The following is a 24,689-nucleotide window of genomic DNA, read 5'->3' on the forward strand; positions in this document are numbered from 1 at the left end:
GGTTCCCGTGTAACATTTTCAATAAAATTGGTTTTTCAATTTTATTTCTGTTTGCTTTTCATTGCAAATGTATGCAAAAGAAATGTATAAATTACATTGGAATACAATAAACGTAAACCAAAATGAGTGAGTGTCTTTAGAAGGTCGACTGTCTAAATACCTGTGCAAATTTTAATTCAGGAATCCTTTTTATTTTGAGCTTATTTAAAATGATTTGAGCTCTTTTAACTATTTTTGACTTCCTTTTAACCGTAAATAATTTATACAACATGGGATTTTTTACTTTTCTTCAATATAAATAGCTCACCTTACACTGAAACTAAATAGCTGAATAATAAATAAAGCAAAAATACTCACAAAAGGTTTGCCGAAATCTAAAGACCCTTTTCGAGGGCATTGAAATGTCACACCTGTCGCCGGAGAAAAGCCGCATGTGTAACTTTTTATTGCCTACCTTTGTGCGTGCTTTCTCTTTATGATGGTGTTCGTGTTCCGCTCTGTCTGTGTGTGTGAGTGAGTTGTGCCTGTGTGCGTTATGTTTTCACAACCATGTTGATTTTGTTCGCTTTGTCCGCATACCTACATACATTTGTTTGTTTATGCTGCTTTTTTTGCACACTTACTTGGCATTTCGCTTTCTTTTTTTTGCTGTGCTTTGCTTATTAATTTTACACAAAATGCCATTTAACTTAGTTGTTCTTGCTGTTTGGCTATTTGAAATGCCATTTAACAGGGTGTACGTTTGTGTGTGTGTGTGTGGGTGGTTGGGTGTTAATGATAAATCACATTTAATGCAATTCACAAAATAACATTTCGTTCGCACGTTCCGGTTGAAGTTTGTTGGGTTCCATACTTTTGTTATCAGAATTACGCTGTTTATATTTTATATATTTGCCGTTGCAGATCCCATAACTCATGTTTATTGCTGTTGCATATCGCCGCCATTACCCAGACCTGCTTTCGACTCCGGCGGCACCTGTTTTCGGAAGGTAAAATATCATTATACCATTAGTTTAACACATTGAATTGAGTGAGTTTCTACATAGATTAGCAGACAGCGTTAGTGGAAAAAATGGTTAAGGAATATGTTAGACGGATAAAAGGATCACATGAAGTAGAGTTAAGCACAATCAAGGCATAAGCAAACATTTAGTTAAAGCAGCACGTTTGGGAGTGTGTGTGTGTGATGTGTCTGTGTGATGTGTCTGTGTGCTGTGCGTGTGTGTATAGCCTGCTTTTAAGGAAAACACATCGAGCAACAACAAAAAGTCCCAACAAAATGCACACCCCCTGGCATACAAAAACACACACATCCATATGTAGGACAGCCAAAACAATTTGTTTGAATCAAACAAAGGATCAACCGAAATTCAGGGCAAACGCAAAAAAATATATTCAAGGCTAAACTTTTGGAATAATAATGGAAAAAGCTCCCAAAACACACAGGAAGATGATAGAACTCATACAGAAAATAAAGAAACCAAAAATAAACCAAAGGGAAGTCCAACCAAAAACTAGAATAAACACAACTAAGGCCGCAAAACTCCGCCCATCTCAACGGACCCCCGAAAAAGAGGGCAAAAATTCAACAAACAGCGAACACATACGATTATGACTGGGACAGGGACCGAAAATGAAGTTCGGCTGGTAAGCCACATAAAGCCTTAAGTGTAACAAGTGTAATTCAGACTCAAAGGGTTCACTATTAAATTAAGAACGAAATGAACTAGGAAAGTTTTTTGGGTGAGAGCGGAGGAAATTATAAGACAAAGCTTATGCAGATGGGATGCAAAAGGCAATCGTTGGAACTGAACTTTATGCTTCAAATCAAATTAAAAAATTGAGAAAATTTAACTTTTTTGAAAGTAATAAACACTTAGATCTGTTTTTTAAGTAAATAATTTGGTAAATTTGTAAGTTCTTATAATTTGTAACCTTTTTTTTATATACTGTTAGTAAAAATAAAAAAAAACGAGTATAAGAGGCTTATGTATACTTTAAACATCAAACATCAATATCTATATCTTAACTTTTAAAAGATATAAAAAGCAAGTACATAAATTCGGTCCCCATAAGACATTTAAACAGCGAAGAATTGGTAAAAGAGTGAGAGAACCTCCGATTAAAGACAACATTGACAATAACAACGACAATTAACAACTTGAAAACAATGAGAAACCGACGGTGAAATCTGACAACGACGACTGTACCTAGTATCTGAAGGATGTGGGATATGGAATCAAACTTAGCGGCCATAGAAACTATGAAAGTCCAGGAAATCCATGGAATCTGTTTGATTTTGTTGTTGCTGATCGATCTACACGAAGGTGTGGGAACACGACGATAAACCAACCAAAAACGTGAACATAATACAGAAATGGCAATTGTGGTATTATTTTGGCGGTGATTTGGTGGGTTATGTATTTAATTGGAGAGCAGGAGAAATAGAGAGAGTTATATATATATAATTGTGGTAGGAGAGTGGAATATAATACAAGGTAATCGTTACAGCATAATGTTTTCACTTACCAGTTTCTTAAAACAATCCTCAAAGAAGGCGGTCATCGATCGGTACAAGTGCCGTTTAACCCCCGAGAGGCTGTGGCCCTCGTCCGGATATATCTGTTGCTTATAGAGCACACCTTTACTGGTCAGGGTTCTTGCCAAGACCATCGATTGTTGGACATGCACATTATCATCGGCAGTTCCGTGAACCAACAGGAATTGACGGTCTCTCAGATTATCCACATATTTTGAGAGATCACTCTCTTCGTAACCCTTGTAGTTATCCGTAACGTTGGGGAAACTCAGATAGCGCTCGGCATAAGTAGAGTCTAAAGTGATGATGTAATATATTACAGATATTTATTAAGTATATCTTATAAATTGTTTCAAGAAATAAGAATATATTTTCCGATCTAATTTTAACACAAAGTAAATATAAATTCACTTGAAAAACATGTATAAAGTAAAAATACTTTTAAAGGAGTGTGAAAGTATGCAACAAAAAAAAAATGATATCGTTTTTGTGCCAAGATGTGTTGCATACTTTTAGATACTTTGATAGGGGATTTATCAACCCTTCCGACCTAATTTTAAAATAAACTAACTATAAATTCTCTGGAAAACCCTTTATAAGGAAAAAACACTTTAAAAGGGGCTTAAAAGTATGCAACGAAAAATTGATCTAGTTTTTTGGGCCAAGAAGTGTTGCATACTTTTAGATACTTTTATAGAGGATTTCTCAACCTTTGTGAATGCCGTTTCGCCTTCAATAACCCTTAAGAAATAAATCAAACTCACCATATAACTTCCAGTTTGTGACTGGGGATACACTGATCCCACACTGGAATATCGACTGCTGTCCGGCCAGCGCCAATGCGGCCGCGTATCCTCCGTAACTCCATCCCCAGACGCCCATCCTGCGCGAATCTATAAAGTGCAGGTTGTCCCTGAGGTACTCGCTGACCTCCAGCTGGTCGGAGACCTCGACGCTGCCCAGACGCTTGTAGACCTCGTGGAGGAGCTGATAGCCCTGACCCGAGGATCCCCGTCCGTCGATCTCCACGACAATATAGTCCTTGCTCCCGGACAGATAGGTGTTCCAATCGACGTGCCAGCGATCGGTGACCAACTGACTGCCCGGTCCCGAATAGACATGCAGAATGGTGGGATATCGAGTGATCTCGTCCTCGCGAAGAACCGGCGGCAGGTAGAGCCGTACCTGGGCATGATATCCGCCGGAGATCATTACGGGGAAGGTCTTGATCTGCGGCATGGCCGTCTTGGCCATCTTCTCCTTCAATCGGGTGTTGTTCTGCACGGTGACCAGGAGTTCCAGGAACTGCGACTTGGGCTCCTCCTTCGACCCCCTTTTTTCCCCACCCTCCGTGGGTGGTTCCTCCTGTTGGGTGCTCTGTCGTTTCACCTTGGCGTTTTCCGCAGCGGTGGATTTCAGGCCATAGATTATAGCGGTGGGCACTACTGGTCCCAGGCAATCAACGAGCACGTATTTCGCCTGGCGGGAGATGGGGAACTGTGCCTCGTGGTACAGGCAATCGCTGGGTGGCGGTGGCAGCGGGGCACTCTGACCCCTTCCCGGCGGCTGTTGCTCCACCGGCAGAGCTGGCTGGGGCGGTGGCGCCTCCGCCTCCTCGGAATCCTCCCAGTCATCGTCCCAGGCAGTGACCAGCTTGGGCGGCGACTTGGTGTGACCCTCGTCGTAGCCCTCGGCCCACTGCCCCACCGTCGGACACGTCAGACAGTCGGGTGGGTGCAGGGCCTGTCCTTGGCGGGCTGGCAGGGCGGATACGCGATACAGATGCTGCTGCGAGGGCAGGCGCTCCGGAGTTCCCAGGAAGTAGCTGCATACAACAAATAGAACAAATGGTAAGTAATTAAGTAACTTGGGTTTTGCAAAAATTTAAACATCTAATCATTGCTGTTTCATTTATTTAATTTTATACTATTATACGAAATATTCGTAATTAAGTTCTTATGACACATGGTGAACTTCCGATTAAGCTAATGGATTTATTTTTAAAAGTCATGTCCACCTAGAAAAATTTTGTCTAAAGCTTAACAACCTCTTGAGTGTTTATATAATAAAATAGAAATTTAAAACCTGCATGTTTAGGTTGCCAAGACTTTTTTTGTACCTCCAAGTCAGTCAGTCAAGGTCAAAAAATAAGTAACAATTTTTAAATTTATAATATTATAATTCCTTGCAACTTTTATATTCAGTTTCTGAAACGTTTAAACAGTTAATTCACAAATTTAATATAAGTTAAATAAGTCGTTCTGTAATTTATTTTACGCATTCGCGACTGAAACCATACATACACCCAACATACAATAAATATGCTATTTTCTCTCTCTATTTTAAGCACCCATTTAAAACGAATATTTGGTAACGCAATTATTCTCGTCGCAGTTAAAATTAAATGTTAAATTTGTTTAAGCGTTCATGCGTTTAAATGCATATATAAATTGTGATTATGCGTAACCGCTTTCAGTATTAACCTATCGACCCCTATGCGTATACGTAATATACACATCATTTTCCACTGAACGAACGGAAGTGGGTCCGGTTTCGTGTGTGCGCAATCACTTACATCCAATTATCCACCTGATCCCAGTGCAGCAATCGATTCACCTCGTAGGGTCCATGGGTGAGGGGCAGCACCCGGTTCTTCTCGATGTCCACGTGCACGATGTGCCGGAAATAGCCTGTGATTAAGAGGTATTGGTTGCAGGAGCGAAGGGAAAGGGGCAGTGGAAAAGGAAATGGGAAAGAGAAAGCAGGCTTTGTCACTCGGGAAAACAAAGGCCAAAGTGACATCTCAGTGACTTACCAAACAGGCCGTCTCTCAGCGGTGAGATGGCCACATAGATGCTGGCATTGGAGGCAAACAGCGGCACTGCCACTGTGTCCACCCAGCCTCGTCCATCTCCGCTCACCCGGTGGGTCTGTGGGTCAACGGATAGCGAAAGAGGCGGAAAAGGTTCATTAGGAGATTGGCGGTTTGGCTCGGCTGATCCAACCAGTTGGACTCACCTCCATGCACTCGAACGACGGCGCCTTGCACACGCTGACCACCGAGATGTTCTGCGGACGATTCAGCCACACCACCGCGATCTTGGAGTGACTCACCCAACTGGCGCTGCTGAAGTAGTGATCCCTGTGGGTTAAAAAAATAAATAGGAAACTAAATAATCTAGAAAAGATAAGACATAAAGCCTTTACACGAAAGATAGATCCCTAGCTAAGCAGTCGGTATAACATTAATCTTGGATATGTAATTTTTTTTACCTTATTTAAATGGGTTGAAGTATGTGTATTTACTCCTTAACCTTAACCTTAACCTTAAAAAATCATATTTATGTTTAGTCATTATTTCTTGAAAACCTATATTTGCATAAGTCAATATTAACCTTTTAAAATGTATAAAAGCATACAAAATTCCTAAAGCATTGTCTATATATAATAATTTAAAACATTGATATTTTTATATGTTGGAACTTATTGATTTAATCCGGCGATATAAAGAAAAAGGTTTGGATCCCTAGTACTGTTTAGATAAACAAAAACATTAATTATATAATCAAGGAAGAACAAACTTACTCATTGGCCAAAATTTGTGGAGGTTTCAGGTCTGTGATGCGGAGTTGCTGCGGATTCTTCAGGTAAGCTACTCGAAGGGTTACCGTGGGATTTTGAGTACCCGGTTTGGGGTAGCTGTAAAAAGACCGGAAACAAAACAGTATGTATGTTAAAGCTTTAATCTAAAGGATGAATTAAGCCCTACAAACTCGGCAGCCTTCTGCCTAAACCGACTTCGGTCATTGACCTTTTCGAGGTCCGTTCTAGCAATTTATCAAACGCAATTGACAGGGGATCAACCTTAATACTTCACAACTTGCTTAGGTAAACCCAAGTGTTATATTGTCTTATGCTCAGAAACTAATTCTAATGCCCAAACTGTCAGCACAAACGAAGAGAAAAGTTGGGAAAGGGATGGCCCAGGGAAAAGGTTGAATCAACCTGTGAAAAGGTTCAGCCACTGTCACTTCATGAATTTTAAGCGTGATGGTAGGAGGCCATTAGAGGGTTTAGGTGGCAGGAGAAAGATGAGGCATCATTAACACATAATCGAAAAGTGATATAGCCAGAGCTCCATGCCTAATGGGGTCACGACTTACCGTAAGGACCTGATTTCCGGATACAGGTTGGCATGCGGATTACTACCGCTCGACGAGGCGCCCGCTGCCCCGGATCCCGCTCCTCCACCTGCTCCTCCTGCTCCCGTTGCAGCAGCCGCTGGTCCCCCGGAGGGACCCGTCGTCCCGTACCAGGCAAAGTGCTGCTCCTGGACGTGCGTATCGTTGAAGGTGGCGTACAGCATCAGTTGGCCATTGTCCGACATCCAAATCGCATTATTTGCATGAAGAATCTCCTCTGCGAAATGCGAAACAGAACGGAAAATTGAAATAAGGGTCTGTTGAGGGAGATATAATGCAGTCGGTTTGCAAGTAATGCAAATACGGTTGTTCTGAATTTCAGAAATTTCTCTATTTTCATCTTAACTGAAGGTTAAGTGACGGGTCAATTACGGAGTACCTTACAAAGAAGCCTCGAAAATAAGTATCTATGATTTCAGATTGTGGGCAAACACTTCACTTCCAAAATATTTAAATAATTCGTTTTTTTTAAGTAAATGATTACGAACAGGATCTTATTATTTATACTGTTATCACCATATCAAAAATAAAATAGAACCTCACGTATCTGTAATTTATCTAGAATTTCCGATTTTTTAAACATTTTTAATACTTTTTTATAGGTGTTTGCAAACCTACTCATTTTTAAACTGAGGAGAAACCATCTAAATATAAAAACGAAAATTCTTGATTCAAGACCGTTTGTGTCCTGAATTGTGTCTTTTAAAATTAATAATATTTTAAGTTAAATCCGAAATTTCCTTTATTTAAGATAAAACCGTTCTTGATTCAAGAACATCTTCTTGAACAGTTTTTGATTTAAAGCGGTTTGTGTCTTGAATTGTGTCTCCTGAAATTAATAATATTTTAAGACAAATCCGAAATTTCGTTAATTCAAGAAAAAACTATTCTTGATTCAAGAACATCTACATTTTATACCATTGTGCACTATCATTTCCATTAACACTTAATCGCCCTTCAATTGGTCGATTGCTTGCAGCATAATTCCCCAAAATTCCACTCACCTTCGTACAGCCAATCGGGTATACCGTTGTACACCACTCCAGGCACCGCGTCCTGGGTAATCCTGTGCACGGCCGGACTGCGGACCTCCGCCCGGTAATAGATGTCATAGCTCTCCACCCAGACCAATGCGTTTCCGACGGGCGTGAATCGCGCGTAGTGCAGATAGGGCCATTCATCCTGGTGCGGACTGTGGCGAAGCTTGATGCTCTCGCTGGCGGGGATTACGAATTTCGGGGTAAAGTGCTGGAATACGCGGCATTAAGCTGGGGATCTTACCTGGTCTGAATGTCGTAGAGCGTGTACTGGGCCAAATACGAGTGTCGGAATAATTTCACAACGTTCTGGGCCAAAAGCAGATATCGTTTGTCCGCCGATATGGTAAATGTGAAGGGGGCCAGGGTTTTCTGCGTAGGGACAGAAGGAGTGATGGTATTAAAAGCCTGATGCAAATTATGCGGAAAACTGTTGAGAGGAGCCTGCCTGCTACAATGCGAACACGTTGCGTATACGCAATTTTAATTAAAATTTTAATGGTCTTTTCTGATTCGCACGCAGAATTGCGGAAGTTTGGTTGGTGGCGTAACTTGTTGGAAATTTCCGAAATTTGCGGCATTGTTTACGGGGACCTGAATACCCCAAAATTGTTGCCAAAGAGTTGCCACCTTAATTTGCCTGGGAAAACAATCTGTAAATTATTCTCTACTCAGCCAACTCAATCAAGAGGCAAGTTGATGTTTTGCATTTAGCTATTCATTGCTCATTTCTTGTTTAAGTTTTGGTTTCTGTTTGAGAAGGCGAAGTTACTTTATACCAGAGAGATCCTTAGCCGACTATGAATATGCATATCCATTATGCCATTTCGACTGCTCGACTCGTGTTTCTTTGGATTCGGCTGCACATTAATTATTTCCCACTCAACTGGCAACTGTTGACTTGCAGTGCCAGCTGCACTTGTTGCGTTTTTGGCCCCTCGAGGCACTCGAAAAAGTGTTCGCCTGCCAACTTGGCAAAGGAAAGCTTTCCTTTTTGCCTTTTCTTTCCCTTAACTTTCCCTTATTTGTTTGTTTTTCCATTCCATTCGCGCATTATTCATTAGAAAGCGTTTTACCTCCCTGTGCCTTTGGTTTCCCATGTGTTTACCCACTCATTGACATAAAAATCTTTTTGCCTTTTATCGCTATCGCTGTATGGATTGAGGGTAAAGTCGCCGCACTCGGTTAACGATAACTTGGCCCATTTGTTTCGCCCACTTCTGTGCGCGCCATAATATCAGTTAACATTGCCAAGTCGAGTGTGTACACTTGAGATATCTGCCTAGCCCACCACGCCCCTTTCTTGCCCACTTTCTTCCCAGCGGCAATACTATACTATCTGGAACAACTCCCTGACAACTCCCCGACTCGTAAATAAGATGGGGTAAATATTTATTCTGCTCAGAGAGATAAGCAATAAGCAAACAAACAGCGGCGTAGTGATGGAAGTCAAAAGGGGGTGGGGGAGGGGGATAGAAATCAACAAAATGTACTTACAAATGTCACATTGGACATGAGGACACGTTCCGAGCGATTGGCTGCATTCAGCAGACAGATGCGACCCAAATGGTCCTGGTACAGGAACTCCTCGCCTGCAAAAAATCAAATGAAAGCGGAAATTAAAAGCGATTTGCCCGATGGAACGGTCACTGAGAAGCACTCATCACGTACACCGGAAAATAAGTTCTTAATGATAGGATGGGAAAGAAATAAAACTACAGCTATGTACTATAGTATCAAATTGATTCTTAATAGTTAGGTGCTTAAAAGTATGCAACATTGTATTGGAAATATGCGTTATTTTTACACAGCATACTTTGAGGCAAATAATAAAATAATTTTAAAACATTTTTAAACTTATTTAAATTTACATAAGTCTAGTGATAGATCTAAACCAGGAATTGTAAGATATATTTTTTTTGTATTTTGTGCCAAACAGTATGCAACATTTAATTTGATATCTGCGCTCTCTTTTAAGAGCATTCTTTTGGGCACCTTTTAAAGTAATTTTAAACATTTTTTACTATTTTTTTATAAAAAGTATATATATATATTTACTTAAAATTAAAAAGGTCTAGTGGGATCATAAAGCTAGGAATTTTAAGGAATATTTTTTTGAGTTGTAGCTGGGGTTTTTAAATCAGGGTGCTTAAAAGTATGCAACACTAGATTTAAGATCTGCGTTCTTTTTACAGCATACTTTTAGGCATCTTATAAAACCATTTCAAGCCGTTTTTATTTTTTTGTAACTTGGGATTATCAAAGAGTACCTACATTTTTAGGTGTACCACTCACCATCGATCCAGCTGCCGTTTGAGTGCTGCGGCACGAAGAGGCCATCGACGATGTCCTGCAGCTTGATGCGCTGCCCTTTGACCCGCGGGCCCTCATCGGGGGGCGTGAGCAGCACCTTTTTTGATAAATGTAGAAATTTTATATGTTGTCTTCTGCACACTCACACAGACAGTTAGACAGACAGACAGACAGGCAGGCAGGCACACGTGAATAACACACACACAACATCAACATCAACATCAACATCAAGAGCAACAACGAATGGAAAGTAAAATGGTCGGTGTTGTGGGAGGTGGTAAATTTATCAGGCAGCCACAAATTCGCAAAAAAGTAAACAAACAGACAAAAGACAAAAATGAGCGTAACGTATTTACACAAAAATTTATCACATTGGTTTTGTATATATACATAGGTACATACATATAAATATATACACATAAATATTAATGGGAGTTTGAGTTTTCTTTTTTCTTTGGCACCGAATGTTTGCTGAAATGTTTACGGAAACAGCCAAAAAGTAGGCCACAAATATTTTGTTGTTGAACGACTGAATTTCGCCAATTAAAAGAGAAAACTTTCACCATCCAATTAGGAGTTAGAACTTGTTTTTTTCTGTGTGGTGATTTTGAAGTGAACAGAGTACCATTTTACATCTAAACAGAACTATTTTGCATTGTGGTTTCCAGGCTTAGAAAAGATAGACATTTATTTTGTTGCCTAATGGCAATTTTTATACTCTCTTTAGTTAAATATAACATATAAATAATTCTATAAATTAACAATATTACGTTAAAATTGAATTTGATTTAAGACCACACCCCTCAAAGGTTTTATCAGTAGTACTAATAGTAACTTTTACAAGAGTGTTTCAATTTCGGTCTTGGTAACATATTATCTCTTTCTGTTTAGATCGTATTTTTACTGTTTTTGTGTGGGTTAGCCTCATGTGCTTTTGTTTTGACAGTATTTTGGTTATTGCTTTGGGCATGTTTTCCAAAACAAATTTAATTGCATGGTGCGTTTGCTGAATCAATTTGGGGAATTCGGGTTGGCCAATTGGCAATTGATGTTTGTCAATGGGGCTGGCCACCCTGGCTTTGAATCTAACTTAATTGCCCATAAATTCATTTGTAACACCGATTTCCACAATTGTATCAATAGGTTGCCCAAATACACCACCCGGGACAATAACCAAACATCGTGCTGTACTATTTTGGGCAGGCCTTTGGGCCAAGTATTGACTCAAACTCACCACCGAAGTTACAATCAGGGCCAGGACAATGATGATGACCAATAGCGCGATGAGGATCCCGCGCCAATTCCTTTGGTTGGGATTGCTGGAGACCAACTGTGGAGAATCACAAGAGAATAATTAGAAAGTCCTGTGAATCATTAGGAAAATTAATTGCAAAACGATGGAATGCAAATGCTGCCCATAAAGAGCACGTGCGGCTCATTACCCCCAAAAAGTTATGATAATAAACTGGCCAGAACCGCAAATAATCGGTTGGCCAAGATGCAATTAGTAAAACTGATGATTCAGTATTCCTGCTCATAAACGTTTCTCCATCTTTATTAATGTCTACCCTTAAACAAGCATGTAGAACAAACAGGCCCAGCCAAAACCCCTTGGAAATCAACGCTTAATGCATATTTAATGTTGTCAGGCAACAAAGGAGAACAGAAACCCAAATTAAACACGACAAAAACTAAACTCACGCAGCCCGTACAAGTTGATACCGATTTTGATGGGGATTTGGGTCTCCTGTCTGGGGAACTCTGCCCTATATCGTCCTAGTCAGTCCTTATATATATGGGCGACATGCACATATACAACGCCGCTTAGCCGAATAATTAATTAAGGGCTCATAAAACTATGTTGTTCTGGTAGATAATAAAGAAATGGCAATGTATTAATCAAGAGTTGCGTGCCAAAATGCTTGGGGTTATCAAATTAATTCCGGGGACAGGGTTATATTTATATCATTCAAGCTGATATTTCCCTAATAAAATACTTGTCATTTCTTATAAATTTAATATCTGTATATATGGGCATTTTATTAAAGGATAGGGGAGATCTGTTTTGGTTTACAAACCAACCAAGAACATAAGATAAAAGTCCACAACTAATCGATTTTGCCACAAAATGTGTTTACCATCATTCGCCAAAACTGTGGGAAAGAGAGGTAGTGCTCAATTAAAATCGCATAAATATAGTATGTGCAAAGCAAAAGCTTCCCTTTTGCCCATTAAGCGCGATTCTTAATTAATAACACAGCTCACACACAAATGGGGGACAAATTGCGAGTGAACATGTGTACCTGAGCACACGCATCCCTAAACCAGCATGTTTATTTATAAGGGATCCCCCAGACAGCCCCTATAAACAACCATTTTGGAAATCACAGCCTGAATTTATTACATACCCCGCAGTTATGCCGCAAACAAAGTGAAAACAGCGTAAACTAAACTATCAAAGAACAATAGAGACCTCAAGCTCTGCGAACTTTCTTGTAACTTTACTTTCCCGCTCGGCTGCTTGAAAATATTTTCGTGGCAACAATCATAATAATAATGATTTCTTAAGGGCACACGCGGCGTATACTTCATACTTGTCTTAATTGAATTGAATTTATTTTCGTCAGGAGGGTCAAGTAATAGAGTCCTCAGGACAGGAAATCTCCAAAACACTCAGCTTGATTGCCAGGATGGAAAATACTTTCTTGCACACAAGCTCAAGTAAGTATGCAAAAATAAGGCCATAAATGAAATTTAAACACTCAACTTGATGAGTTGCCTGTTAACGCTAAAGGAATTAAAAATAATGACAGTCATCAATTTGAACAAAGAGCGTCGCTGCCGCAAAATTCAATGAGTTTACTTCTGACGTTCTGGTTTAATGGAGGGATTTTCAGGATGCCAGGGAATTTGCAGAGCACATGAGCAGCGCCTCCTATTCATTTCAATAAATTTTTAATGCCCTGCTTTTAGGCTGGAAAATATTATTTCTAGACAGAGTAATTTTACAAAAGAGAAAATTAGTTGCCTGTAAATCCAGCTGGCAAGGCAATAAAGACCACATAAAGCGGTTGCGAAATTTAAACAACAGTCGGTGTTTTTGAATATTTTATAGCTGGTTTCTTAAGGCAGATATTAAATAAGTCACTTTAAATAAGATAATATTATATCAGTTATATTTGTACCTTTTTAGAACCAATATTTAGTGCCAGTTTCCAGAATCTATGGCTTTCAAATAATTAAAACGAGTAGGTGCGATAAATAAATACATACAAATCAATAAATTCGAGGACCATAAATAAACAAACTTTCCGATTTTAAGCAACATTTTCAGATTCCCAGCGATCTCAGTTTCCCCGAGCAGCAATAAATAAAAGCGAAGGCCGTAAGCTTTATGGTCTGTTTTCCTGGCATTGTAAACTTTGCGGCCCGAATCGAAAAATATTGTAACCAAAATTGCACACAATGCGACACTCGATATATGAAAATGAAATGCACGAACGGAAATCGTAATGAAAACGGATAGCGATTAAAGTGCTGGAGGAAACAAAAAAAAAAAAACGTAAACCCAGATTGTGAAAAAAGTAAACCTCTTTTACCATTTAATGATGTTTGTTCGTGGGCTTTTCTCGTATATTTCCACCACTCTATATTTATGATGACTTTTGATTATCGTGGGATTCTGGATCAACATTGTTATCATTTCATTTTCACTGTGTCCGCAAAAAGGGGAAACCCGTATTTCCCATTGGGAAAATGTAGAAACTGATTAAATTCTCGGTTACCTGAGATTGAAGCCACCCGAAAACCGGAACTGCTAAAGTATTCTTTTTCAGGCATCGTTCAGAGTTTAAATTTAATCCATTGGGGGTGGTGTGGCTGGAAACTTTACCCCGACCAAGCTTAAAAGCAGGGAATAACCAAATTAAGTCCTGCTCTCGGTGCCCCCTCTCACCTGCTTTCACCACCACCACTTTCACTTTCGCTTTCTCTGAGCTGGCCAGGGGGCAGAGATAATGCGAATGGGCGACGGGACTCATGGCACCCACATACACCCACAATCCCAAGTAGAGCATTAGCTGCCTTTTGCGGTTGAGCTGGGCAAACTTTGGTTGCTTCTCGAGTGCAGAAAGTTGAAAGAGCCAGCTGGTTAAGGGGGTTTTCGAAGGGGGTTTTCAAGGGGGGTTTGGCGAGGTGGTAGCTGAGTCCTGGAGAGCCGCCAGTTATTTGCATAAGTTGTCATAGTTATTAAGCTCTGAGCGTTAAAATTCTTTCCTGCATACTTTTAAGCGCATTAAAAATAGATGCCATTTATAGTATTTGTCGTACCAAAGGGTAAAAGTGGGCGGGGCGGGGCGGGGCAGGGGCAGGGCGTGGCAATATCCCGCTGGCAGTGAAAGTGTCGTTTTCAATTAACTTTCGAGTTGGCTCAGCAGCGCTGGAGATGGCCCAGTTAATCGCATTAAGAACCATCTGTTTGGCGCACAAAAAGAAGGTCACTATGGTCTTTGAGTTCGGGGCTTAAGGATTTTTCATCTTGAGATTAGTTTTCTAATGATACAAATTGAAAAAAACAAGACCCTTTATGATCAAATTCCATCTATTAAAGTGTTCCGTTACTATATTTCTAGTTATTAATAATTTTCAAATATACTTCAATAATAATTTAATAATAAAATGTATTCCGTATCCCTTTTGGGGTCAAATCTTACTGTATCAATAATGAAGAAAACTATAATACATTTAAATTTAATTACCTGATGATGGTATAGATAAGTTATTCAAAGTTTTAAAATATGCAATACTTTATAGAAATCTAAGCCGGATATCAGTACTGTTTAGGGTTCAAAACCCATATTATAAGAAATAAAATAAAAATAGTTCCTGTAAACTTAACGACCTGCTATCCTCAAAGCTTTGTTAATTTTATGGATAATGTTTTGTTAAATGTTTATAAATTATAAAGAGTATATAAATTTCTCGCGTGAGACCCGCGATGCCGTTTACAGGACCAAGGATCACCTGAGGCAACAATGCCCTTCTCATCGGGGGGTCGACATTAGTAGGCAATCTTTATGACCTGCTACCTTCCTGCCAAACATGAAATCCATAAGCAGTCCTTCGGCGATTGTGAAAGGAATGCGGCAATATAGAAGTGCATCCTTGCACGCTACTTGCATTAGGCCCTTGCGTGTGTGTTGGTGAGGCCCTTAAGTGTGTGCGTGTGTGTGTTCTGTCTGTGTCTGGCTTTCCGGCATGCCAGCCCCATTGTCTACCTGTTATTCCTGCCCGGCCACGCCCCCTTTCCACTGGGCTTTCGCTGTTGTCAACAGCAGTTTAGCTCAAGGCCATAACGGCCCAGCATTTGCTATAACTGTCACGTGGGTGTAGGTTCCTCTCTGTCCGTGTGTGTGTGAGCTTCCATTACACGGCCATGATTGCTTATTTTTCTGTTTTCAGCTTCTCCCTTTCTCCTGCAGGTGTCGCGCCTGTCGGCGGTCGTTAAGTTACCTGAATTTGTCAAAATAAAATGTAATATGCCAGCGCTGACACAATTGAATGCGATGTGCAGTGGCTGACTTTGTGTGTCAGTGCAAACAAGAATGATTACTTTGTATCACATCCCCCAGGAGCTGTATTTTTATGATTTTAAGGTTGGACAAACTTTATATGATGGGCCAAAATGGCCCAGAAATTGTGTTTATTTGACTCGAAGTTAAAAAAAAACAGTTTTAGTTTTTATACCCGCTTCTTGTAGAGTAAGAGGGTGTATTAGATTCGTCGGAACGTATGTAACAGGCAGAAGGAAGCGTTTCCGACTTTAAAATAAATTCTTGATCAGGATCACTAGCCGAACGATCAGGATCCGTATGAACGCTGAGATCTCGGAAACTTTAAAAGCTAGAAAGTTGGAATAAAACCTGTATGGCACCCACAGAATTTGTAAAAGTGTAAATGCAATTTTGTTTTGATTATCAATATATATCTTCATCCCAAAAATTAAATCGGACCATCCATTAAAAAGTTATAAGCAAATAAAGAAATCTACGCTAGGTGGCGCTGCTACGGGATGTGCTATATTGGGAACAGTCGCTTTGCTGCTTGCATATCTCGATCTCCCTCGCACTTATCTGGTTAAGGGGTATCTGATAGTCGATTAAAGCGTTCTGTCTTGTTTTTATACCCGTTACTCGTTAGTAAAAGGGTATACTAGATTCGTCGGAAAGTATGTAACAGGCAGAAGGAAGCGTTTCCGACCCCATAAAGTATATATATTCTTGATCAGGATCACTAGCCGAGTCGATCTAGCCATGTCCGTCTGTCCGTCTGTCCGTCTGTCTGTCCGTCCGGATGAACGCTGAGATCTCGGAAACTATGGGAGCTAGGCTATTGAGATTTGGCGTGCAGATTCCTGAGCTTCTTACGCAGCTCAAGTTTGTTTCAGCACAGTGCCAGTAACGCCCACAAACCGCCCAAAACTGTGGCTCCTACAGTTTTGATGCTAGAATAAAAATTTTAACTGAAATGTATTGTTCTCATTAATACCTATCGATTGACTCAAAAAAAAGTTTGCCACGCCCACTCTAACGCCCACAAACCGCCCAAAACTGTGGCTTCTACAATTTTGATGCTAGAATAAAAATTTTAACTCAAATGTATTGTTCTCATCAATACCTATCGATTGACCCAAAAAAAAATTGCCACGCCCACTTTAACGCCCACAAACCGCGAAAACCTGTGACGCCCACAATTTTCATGCTAGATAAAAAAATTTTAACTGAAATGTATTGGTCTCGTCAATACCTATCGATTGGTTAAAAAAAAAAATGTACCACGCCCACTCTAACACCCATAACGCTTAAATCTGTATACCGCCGGTAGGTGGCGCATTTTAATCTCGCTTTGCTGCTTGCATATCTCTATTTAGCTGAGTAACGGGTATCTGATAGTTGAGGTACTCGACTATAGCGTTCTTCCTTGTTCTGACTATAAAGTACGAACAAAGTCATCCATGAATCGTATTCTTATAAGGAAAGGACATCGATACCTTATTATTATTTCTCTTGACGTATCCAATCAACAGTTGTAAATTTGAACCATATATCTCTATTGGCTGATTTTATTCGACACTTTTTTCCGTGCCCAATCGAGTGGCATGCCTCTTCCACAACAACACCCTTCAGCGGGCATTAGCATAGTCAAAACAGTTAATATGAACATGAAATTCCACTGTCAAACTCAATTGATCCCATAATAGATGAGCAAAACTTAACGCTGCCAAAAACCAAATCGTCAGTGGGTGGAAATCGGAGTGGAAATTCCGGCTAATTGATTTCCGCTCGAATGGCTGATTGCCATTTCGACTGGCTGTTTATCTTTGCAGCCGTTTGACACTCCCACTTGGCATGGAAAATCCCATCCCCATCACCCCCCCTCCCCAGACAACTTAGTATGCAGAGCACATACAGTCACGGACATGCGGTGCATGGCTAATTCAATTTTGCAATTGTAGTCGCCACTGTCGGCGATTTGCATTTGAATAACATGCGGAATTTATTTCAATTAGCATCGCAGAACCGCCGAGTTGATTCCACGGCGCCGCAAAGAATGCAGCCAAGCGAGAAAAGCTGACCATCAAAGTCAGCGGAAAGGGCGGAAAAGCGGTGGAGGATGAGCAGGATGAGGAAGATGGAAATTCAAGTTTCCCGGCAACGACTCAACGACTCGTTGAGTGAACTTTTCCGCCATCCCCAAGTACTTCCACAAGGCGAAATCAGAGTGAGTCGCGACTGAAGTGGCGATGTAAGAGCTTAGTCAGCTTGTCAACCAAGTGGAGCTAATAATAAGTCCAATCGCGGAAGGTAATCTCTGGGCAAACCAATCAGAGACTTCCCAAAGTGTCACTGGATGGTGGCCATTCGTTTTTACCATCTCATCTGAAGCTCAGTTTAAGTATTTAAGTTGAGCAAAATTATGGAAAGCCCTGACTTAAAACTTTTTGCAAATCCTTGGGGTAAACATCCTAAAAATAATTGTTGCCCCCATCTTTTACATTACTTGGAATATTTTTAGCCTTAAATATCAAACAAATTCTTGGCTCTTAGTATAACTTTAAAAAAGCCATATCTATTAAATGTGTTTTAGGGGAAAAACATTGCACAATTTTGTTATATGCTAAAAATATTAAAGTACTCAATCTGTTTATACTACAAAAATTATTTATGATACTAATGTACTTACTTCCTTTCTATAATGAATTTAAATAACAAAATATTTAAAAAATTGAATGACTAAAAAAAAAATCACTAGGCTCTGAAAAATCCTTCAGCGACATTTAATATTAACTCCTTAAAAATAAATATACATTATACGTAATAACAATAGTTCCCCGAAAAGCCAAAGCTTATAAATATGTAAATTCAATTCCAGAACAATAACCCTTGCATTCTGCTTACGCCAGTTGGTCTTACTTTCCAATACCAACATTCTGCCGGCGCTTTTCAATTTTCCCAGCCATTAAACAATTTAAAATTTTAATGCCACCAACCAGCTTGGGTTTCCTTGGATTGGTAATCCCTGGAATTCAGGAAGTAAGAAACGGATTTGGGTAACCCGGCACGCGCACACACGTTTTGAGTAATATTTGTTTTTAAAATTAATTATGCCTAATTATATGTGGGCCCAAAACATATTCGTTTTTCCCGCCGGTTGTACAACAAAAGAAATTACCTCATCATCGTAATTATCCTGCTCAGGCATGACTCGGTGTTTGTGGGCTTAAGGCGATGGATTTAGCGGAAGTCCGTTGGGTGGATGGGTGCTGGATGGTTGACAAATTAAAGAAGCCGCCGGCTGTTATCTCTGCGTTGTTTCTTCGCTGGCTTTATGCTTTTTATATTGCTAATCGAATCTATTAATTTTCCCCGGCAATTTTATTTGCAAGCTCTTCCAATTTGTCTAATTCTCTGAAATCAAAATCAAAATCAGCTCGCTGAGGCAGCTGGCTTCTTGTGGGGCTCTAGATAACTGGAGTTGCTTCCTTGGGCCATGCTATCGTAAATGATTTTTCAGCTCGTCCTTGACTTTTGCCAGATGTCCTTCGGCCCATCAGGCACCCCTCAAAAATTGTTGTTGTATTGTTGTAGTTGTTGCTAATTATGAATGGCCGTTGTTTTTGGTCTTCGACGCTTGACTTAGGAACTTTTCGCTACGGTCCTTGCAATGCGCTTTTGCTGTCCTTACTAATGAGCATACATTTTCAATTTTCCCAGCTGCAGTCGGTCTCAGGTCTCAGTTTTCCTTTTTTCCCTCGTTGGTGTAGCTGTTGGTGTAGTTGTAGTTGTAGTCGTTGGTGTGACACTAATGATGCAGCATACTTTTAGGCCAAGCGCTAAATTGGAATAGAGTGGGTTTCGGGATGGGAAGAAAAAACACACACAATATATATTTTAAAATGCAGTTCTTGCTTAAATATTTTCTTGTTGCTGTGGTGTTTTGTTGTTCATCATCTTTGTGTGTTGTTTAGCTGTAGTTGTTGTTAGTGCCAATTTGTTGTGTTGTGCTTTTAGCCTTGCAAGCATGTGTGTGTAAGTTAGTGGGGGGGTGCTTATGTAACATGACACATGTTCCTTGCTGCCGGGTTGCATACTTTTTGGGACTGCTTGTGTTTTTGTGCTCATGAGTGTGTTTTGCTTGGCTTCACTGGCATTTGGATGTGGGTTAAGTAGTCTAGTGTTTAAATATTTACATAAACAAAGGCCACCGCCCAAAAGCAGGCAATGTAAGTTCTAATTACTTGTTAGATGGCAACACTGCAGGGTTGCCTTTGTTTCCATTTCATGCAGTTGTGTAGTTGTGGGTGTTGAACATGCAGCAGGTAGGGTTGCCCCCCAAAAAACTAATCTGTTTACTATGCAAAATGTTGCATGCGATGGAAAATGGGGGGCGCGGATTCAACACTTTAAACATGACTAGGTTGTTATATGCAAATTTAACCCATGGGGCGGATGGGGGGGTGTTAATAGCATTACATTTTCAATTTAAGTTATGGCAAGTTTTTACTTCGCCCTTTTCCTTTTTTTCTTGATGCCCCGTCTAAGCAGCTTATTATGCAAAATGCTTGCACAGTAAACGATGGCTAAAATGCATATAGGGGGGATATTCACAGTTGGTTGGAGGTAGTATTATAATACGGATTATTGATTCGTGGCATTAATGGGGAATTAAGTGGATAGAGGGTGTAAGTGAAAATAAATAAGAAGAATAGTTCGAAGATAAGTCATAAATGAACTTAAATTTAAAAGTAATCAATGAATTTAAGTTTAGTAAGTAAGTGCCGCTGCAACTCCTCCACAACACTGACTTTACAACTTGTAGAGCCCCCAGAGGATCCAGCACATGTTATCCCCATAATCCGAAGGCTAACAAAGCTATTTTCTATATCTATACTATGCTATAATTACCCAGAATGTCAGCTTTATAGCCCAATGGCCTGAGGAAGACAAATGACACCACTCTACACCCAAATGGAACCACAAAACACCGCTCTGCACTGGCTGCCTCCTCTGGAAATCGTTAGAACTTGGCCCCCAGAGAAGCTTCGGCTTAAATAGCCAATGACACACAAATAATCCACAATAGATCCCCAGAAAGGAGGTGGTGGTGGAGGCAAAAGAGTGTTTATCGTTCGCCTGAGTCATCTTTAGGGAGCTTTCACTGTGCACTCTTCCTTGGAACGCATTACAATGCATAAACTTTCGGTCATTGTGCGGTTTCTGCTCGACTTTCACCTTAGCCGTCGGCCAGAACTATAAATTAAAATAAAATGTGTATAAAAGAATACACAATCCTCGTTCTAAACGTCAGTTCTGGAAACAACGGATATTTTTGATATACGAGTAGTAGCCAGCATAAATATCATTAATTTTTTGGTAACCAAATTGTTTGGAGCTCCTCCCGTGTTTTGTTCTGTATTGTTTTGCTGAATTTCTGGCTCGGTTGCCCAGCCAAGCGGGAATTATATTGTTTTCATAAAAATGGTTTTCACTTTTTTCCCCCCGAACAATATGGCATTGAAAAGTTCCTTAAATTCCTTCACACAGGCGGGGTTTTATGGGCCTTTTTTAAATTTTGTTAATAACATTTTAAGAGTAAACATGTTGGTAATTGTTTGTTATGCGCAGGCTGTACAATATTGTAAGCATTCGTTCTGCATTTATTGTAAAATACGAGGAGGAATAAAATTTGCATGGCTTAATAGTTGGAATTAAATTTAGTATGCAACCTTTTATGGCAAATGCTCTGTGTGTGTGGAAAATTTACATCCACTCTCTCACCGTTTCTATTTTTCATTTTGATATTTTTTACAAAAAGTTTATTTTAGCTTTCTCTGCAAACTTGAATTCATGTATTTTGTTATCAACATGTTGACATTCGTTCGAGTGGGGGAATGGGAATGGAAATGGAATATGAATTCCACAGCCCCTCCGACTTTTTATTGTTCTATCTCGCTCTCCGCCCAACTTCCGGCAGAATGCAACCGTGCGTAAGTCGCTTCCGGTTGAAGGCCGAGTGCCCGTACCCGCCTCATAAAGTGCTATGCCAACACACTCGAATGTATATATCTCATTCCTCGTATATCATGCTCATGGCATTTTGCGAAAATTTTAAATTTATTGCTTCAATGAAGCGGCAAAACCTCGTACACCAAATCTACATTTGTGCAATATGAATTGTTGATTATTTTAAAAGAAGCCCCCTGCTCAAAATGTCTGAAATGTTGCCCACATACGGTAACGGTTGCCAGGGAAAATCAATTGCAGCTGCTGGGAAACGTGTTGCAGGCGGGCAATTTGAGAGGACACTTTTGTGGCTTTTGCCGTCGCTGCTACGTGCCACTTATCGGTCGGACCGCGTCCCATGTTGCACGTATATAACCGTATACGTATACGTATACGTAAACCGTAAACGTTTTTAGGGGCTTTGCGGCCGTGCTGTCTGACTCTTGGCTGCTTTACTACGACAGCCATAATGTTTCATTAGTGGTCGGTTCAGTGCTCCTTCACAGCAAATATATGGTTGTTGGAGGGGCGGATTGCAGGGGGACCAATCATGTGCCCCTTAAAAGGGTCCTTCAATCGAAACTTTGATTATTTAACCCCTGGTTATAGTAGGGTTTACCGAAGCATTAACCGCAATCAAGTTTTTTGAGAGGTATAAATTTAACTTGGTTTAAATTGCTTTTAAGATCCATGAAAAAGGGAATCCATAAGTTATTGTATTTATAAGCTTTCATAACATCGAATGCAATATGTTCAACAACACTTTAACAACACAGTAAATATATAGTTGTTGGCGGGGGACAGGCAGGGGGTCCAATCATATGCTTCTTGAAAAGATCCTTCAATCGAAACTTTGATTATTTAACCCCTGGTTATAGTTCGGTTTACCGAAGCTTTAACCGCAATCGAATTTTGTGAGAGCTATAAATTTAACTTAGTTTAAATTGCTTTTGAAATCCATGGAAAAGGGAATCCATTAGTTATTGTAATTAGAAACTTTCATAACATTCATTGAGAAATGTTCAACAACACTTTAACAACACAGCAAATATATAGTTGTTGGCGGGGGGAATTGCAGTGGGTTTAATCATGTGCCTCTTGAAAAGGTCCTTCAATCGAAACTTTGGTTATTTAACTCCTGGTTATAGTTGGGTTTACCGAAGCATTAACCGCAATCAAATTTTGAGAGAGGTATAAATTTAACTTAGTTTAAATTGCTTTTAAGATCCATGGAAAAAGGAATCCATAAGTTATTGTAATTATAAACTTTCATAACATCCTTTGGGAAATGTTCAACAACACTTTATTAACACAGCAAATATATAGTTGTTGGAGCGGGGAATTGCGGGGGTCTAATCATGTGCCCCTTTATTTTAACCCCTGGTTATAGGTGGGTTAGCCCTTTAAAAGGTACTTCAATCGAAACTTTGATTGCTTAACCCCTTGTTTTAGGTGGGTTAGCCAAAGCATTAACCGCAATCGTATTTTGAGAGAGCTATAACTTGAACTTAGTTTGAATTGATTTTAAAATCCATGAAAAGGGATATCCACTAATTATTGTAATTAGACTCTTTCATAACATCCTGTGGAAAATGTTCAACAACACTTTAACAACACATAATATATACAGTTGTTGGAGCGGGGAATTGCAGGGGGTCCAATCTTGTACCTCTTGAAAAGGTCCTTCCATCGAATCTTTGATTATTTAACCCCCGGTTAAAGTTGGGTTTACCGAAGCAGTAACCGCAATTAAATATTTATTGTGATTAGAAACTTTCAGAACATCAACTCGGAAACAACAAAATATTATATTGGTTTTCTCGGCTTCATGTTAAAGTTAAAGTACATTCTAAACCTGAATAATGAAAAAATTCCTTAAATATATAATCTTAAGAGGTCTTACAAAGCCGCAATTGCATTGGCAAATAATCAAATTGACCATCTAGTTGCGTCAAACAGTGTACCATAATTTTTCTTAACGATCCCCTTTTGCCCGCCCATTAACAGCTTGGAACTGCCTCCCACTTGAACAACAAAATATTGCGTAGCATAAAATTAGGCTGTCACCATTAAACGGGGCAGAAAGAACCACCCCTGGGGGGTGGGAAATGGCAAGGCCATCTCTTTCAACCCTTCGGTGACTATGGCGACGGGGCTTGCACATTAGTTTTAATGCATGTTTCATGCGCCATTAGGCTTAATTAGTGGCATTCGCAGCCCCCACGGAGCTCAACTTAAATGGCTTTCGATGTACACAGTTGCAGAGGTCAAGGGTTGGCATGGGGGTCGGATTTCGACCGGATGGCGACCGACTGACATGCAATTTTATTGTTGTCGCCCCACGTTGCACGAATCTGCACACAGTGAGCTCTTAACTCCGCTCCTGTATCAACATTAAACCCAGCGGTGGCCGGCATTCATCAGTCGTTCATTTATTTTAAGCCCCCCTCCCCACACACACACACACACACGCAGACGGAAGAAAATTAAGATTTAATTAAGAAAAATAATAAATGCCGTTGGCCATGGTGCAAGCCAGTCAGAGCCCGGGCTTAAAGCAGGCCCAAACAAATTGTCTCTTATGGCACGGCCTGAGCCTTTTGGCCTTGGCGGCAACCAGAGATTTCCATCTCGACAGCTGCCATTTAAAATTGTCTTATACGATGTGTTGGCAACAATGCCGAATGCCAAATTTAGATGCTTTGCCTCTGGCTAACAGCAGTTGATTTGTTCCGAGATTGAAGTGCTTTTTGGGCAGTGATGCGGCTGAGGCAGGAAACTTTAAGTTTGGGTACTTGTAGCTCAAGAAGGTTAGGGGTCGCACAAAGGATTCTATATTAAGAGTGCCATAGAAACCCATTGAATTTGGATAGAGGTATTTAAAGAGAACTGAAAAGATGCTATTCAAAAGAGCTTTGTAGCAAAAGGGTACATTTAAATATTCCAACCCTTACATGCCTCTTTACAGTTCAAGTATTGTAATAAGAAATTCCATTACTGACAAATTCTGTATTCCTTTAATTGTAAAATGTGCAAA

At 40.0% G+C, this 24,689-nt stretch overlaps 1 protein-coding gene across 3 annotated transcripts in view; it reads right to left on the reverse strand.

The window, feature by feature from the left end:
* Positions 1–413: 413 nt before the first annotated feature.
* Positions 414–24,689, reverse strand: part of Dpp10 (Dipeptidyl peptidase 10) — a 36,927-nt gene continuing 12,651 nt past the window's right edge. Inside the window, exons 2-16 of one of the 3 annotated variants that reach the window (XM_017089451.4) lie at positions 18,822–19,482; positions 11,326–11,421; positions 10,074–10,188; positions 9,276–9,370; positions 8,023–8,150; positions 7,746–7,957; positions 6,703–6,958; positions 6,125–6,238; positions 5,558–5,681; positions 5,355–5,469; positions 5,115–5,229; positions 3,304–4,364; positions 2,530–2,834; positions 2,211–2,317; positions 414–976 (exon numbers count right to left, since the gene is read on the reverse strand). In XM_017089451.4, coding sequence (XP_016944940.3) covers positions 2,246–2,317; positions 2,530–2,834; positions 3,304–4,364; positions 5,115–5,229; positions 5,355–5,469; positions 5,558–5,681; positions 6,125–6,238; positions 6,703–6,958; positions 7,746–7,957; positions 8,023–8,150; positions 9,276–9,370; positions 10,074–10,188; positions 11,326–11,421; positions 18,822–18,851 — 2,838 coding nt within the window. In that variant the 5' untranslated portion in view covers positions 18,852–19,482 and the 3' untranslated portion in view covers positions 414–976; positions 2,211–2,245. The remainder of the gene's footprint in view (positions 977–2,210; positions 2,318–2,529; positions 2,835–3,303; positions 4,365–5,114; positions 5,230–5,354; positions 5,470–5,557; positions 5,682–6,124; positions 6,239–6,702; positions 6,959–7,745; positions 7,958–8,022; positions 8,151–9,275; positions 9,371–10,073; positions 10,189–11,325; positions 11,422–18,821; positions 19,483–24,689) is intronic. The other 2 variants (XM_070996908.1, XM_017089452.4) reach the window with 2 other exon arrangements.

Source organism: Drosophila suzukii, chromosome 2L, assembly GCF_043229965.1.
Source record: "Drosophila suzukii chromosome 2L, CBGP_Dsuzu_IsoJpt1.0, whole genome shotgun sequence".
Lineage (NCBI taxonomy): Eukaryota > Metazoa > Arthropoda > Insecta > Diptera > Drosophilidae > Drosophila > Drosophila suzukii.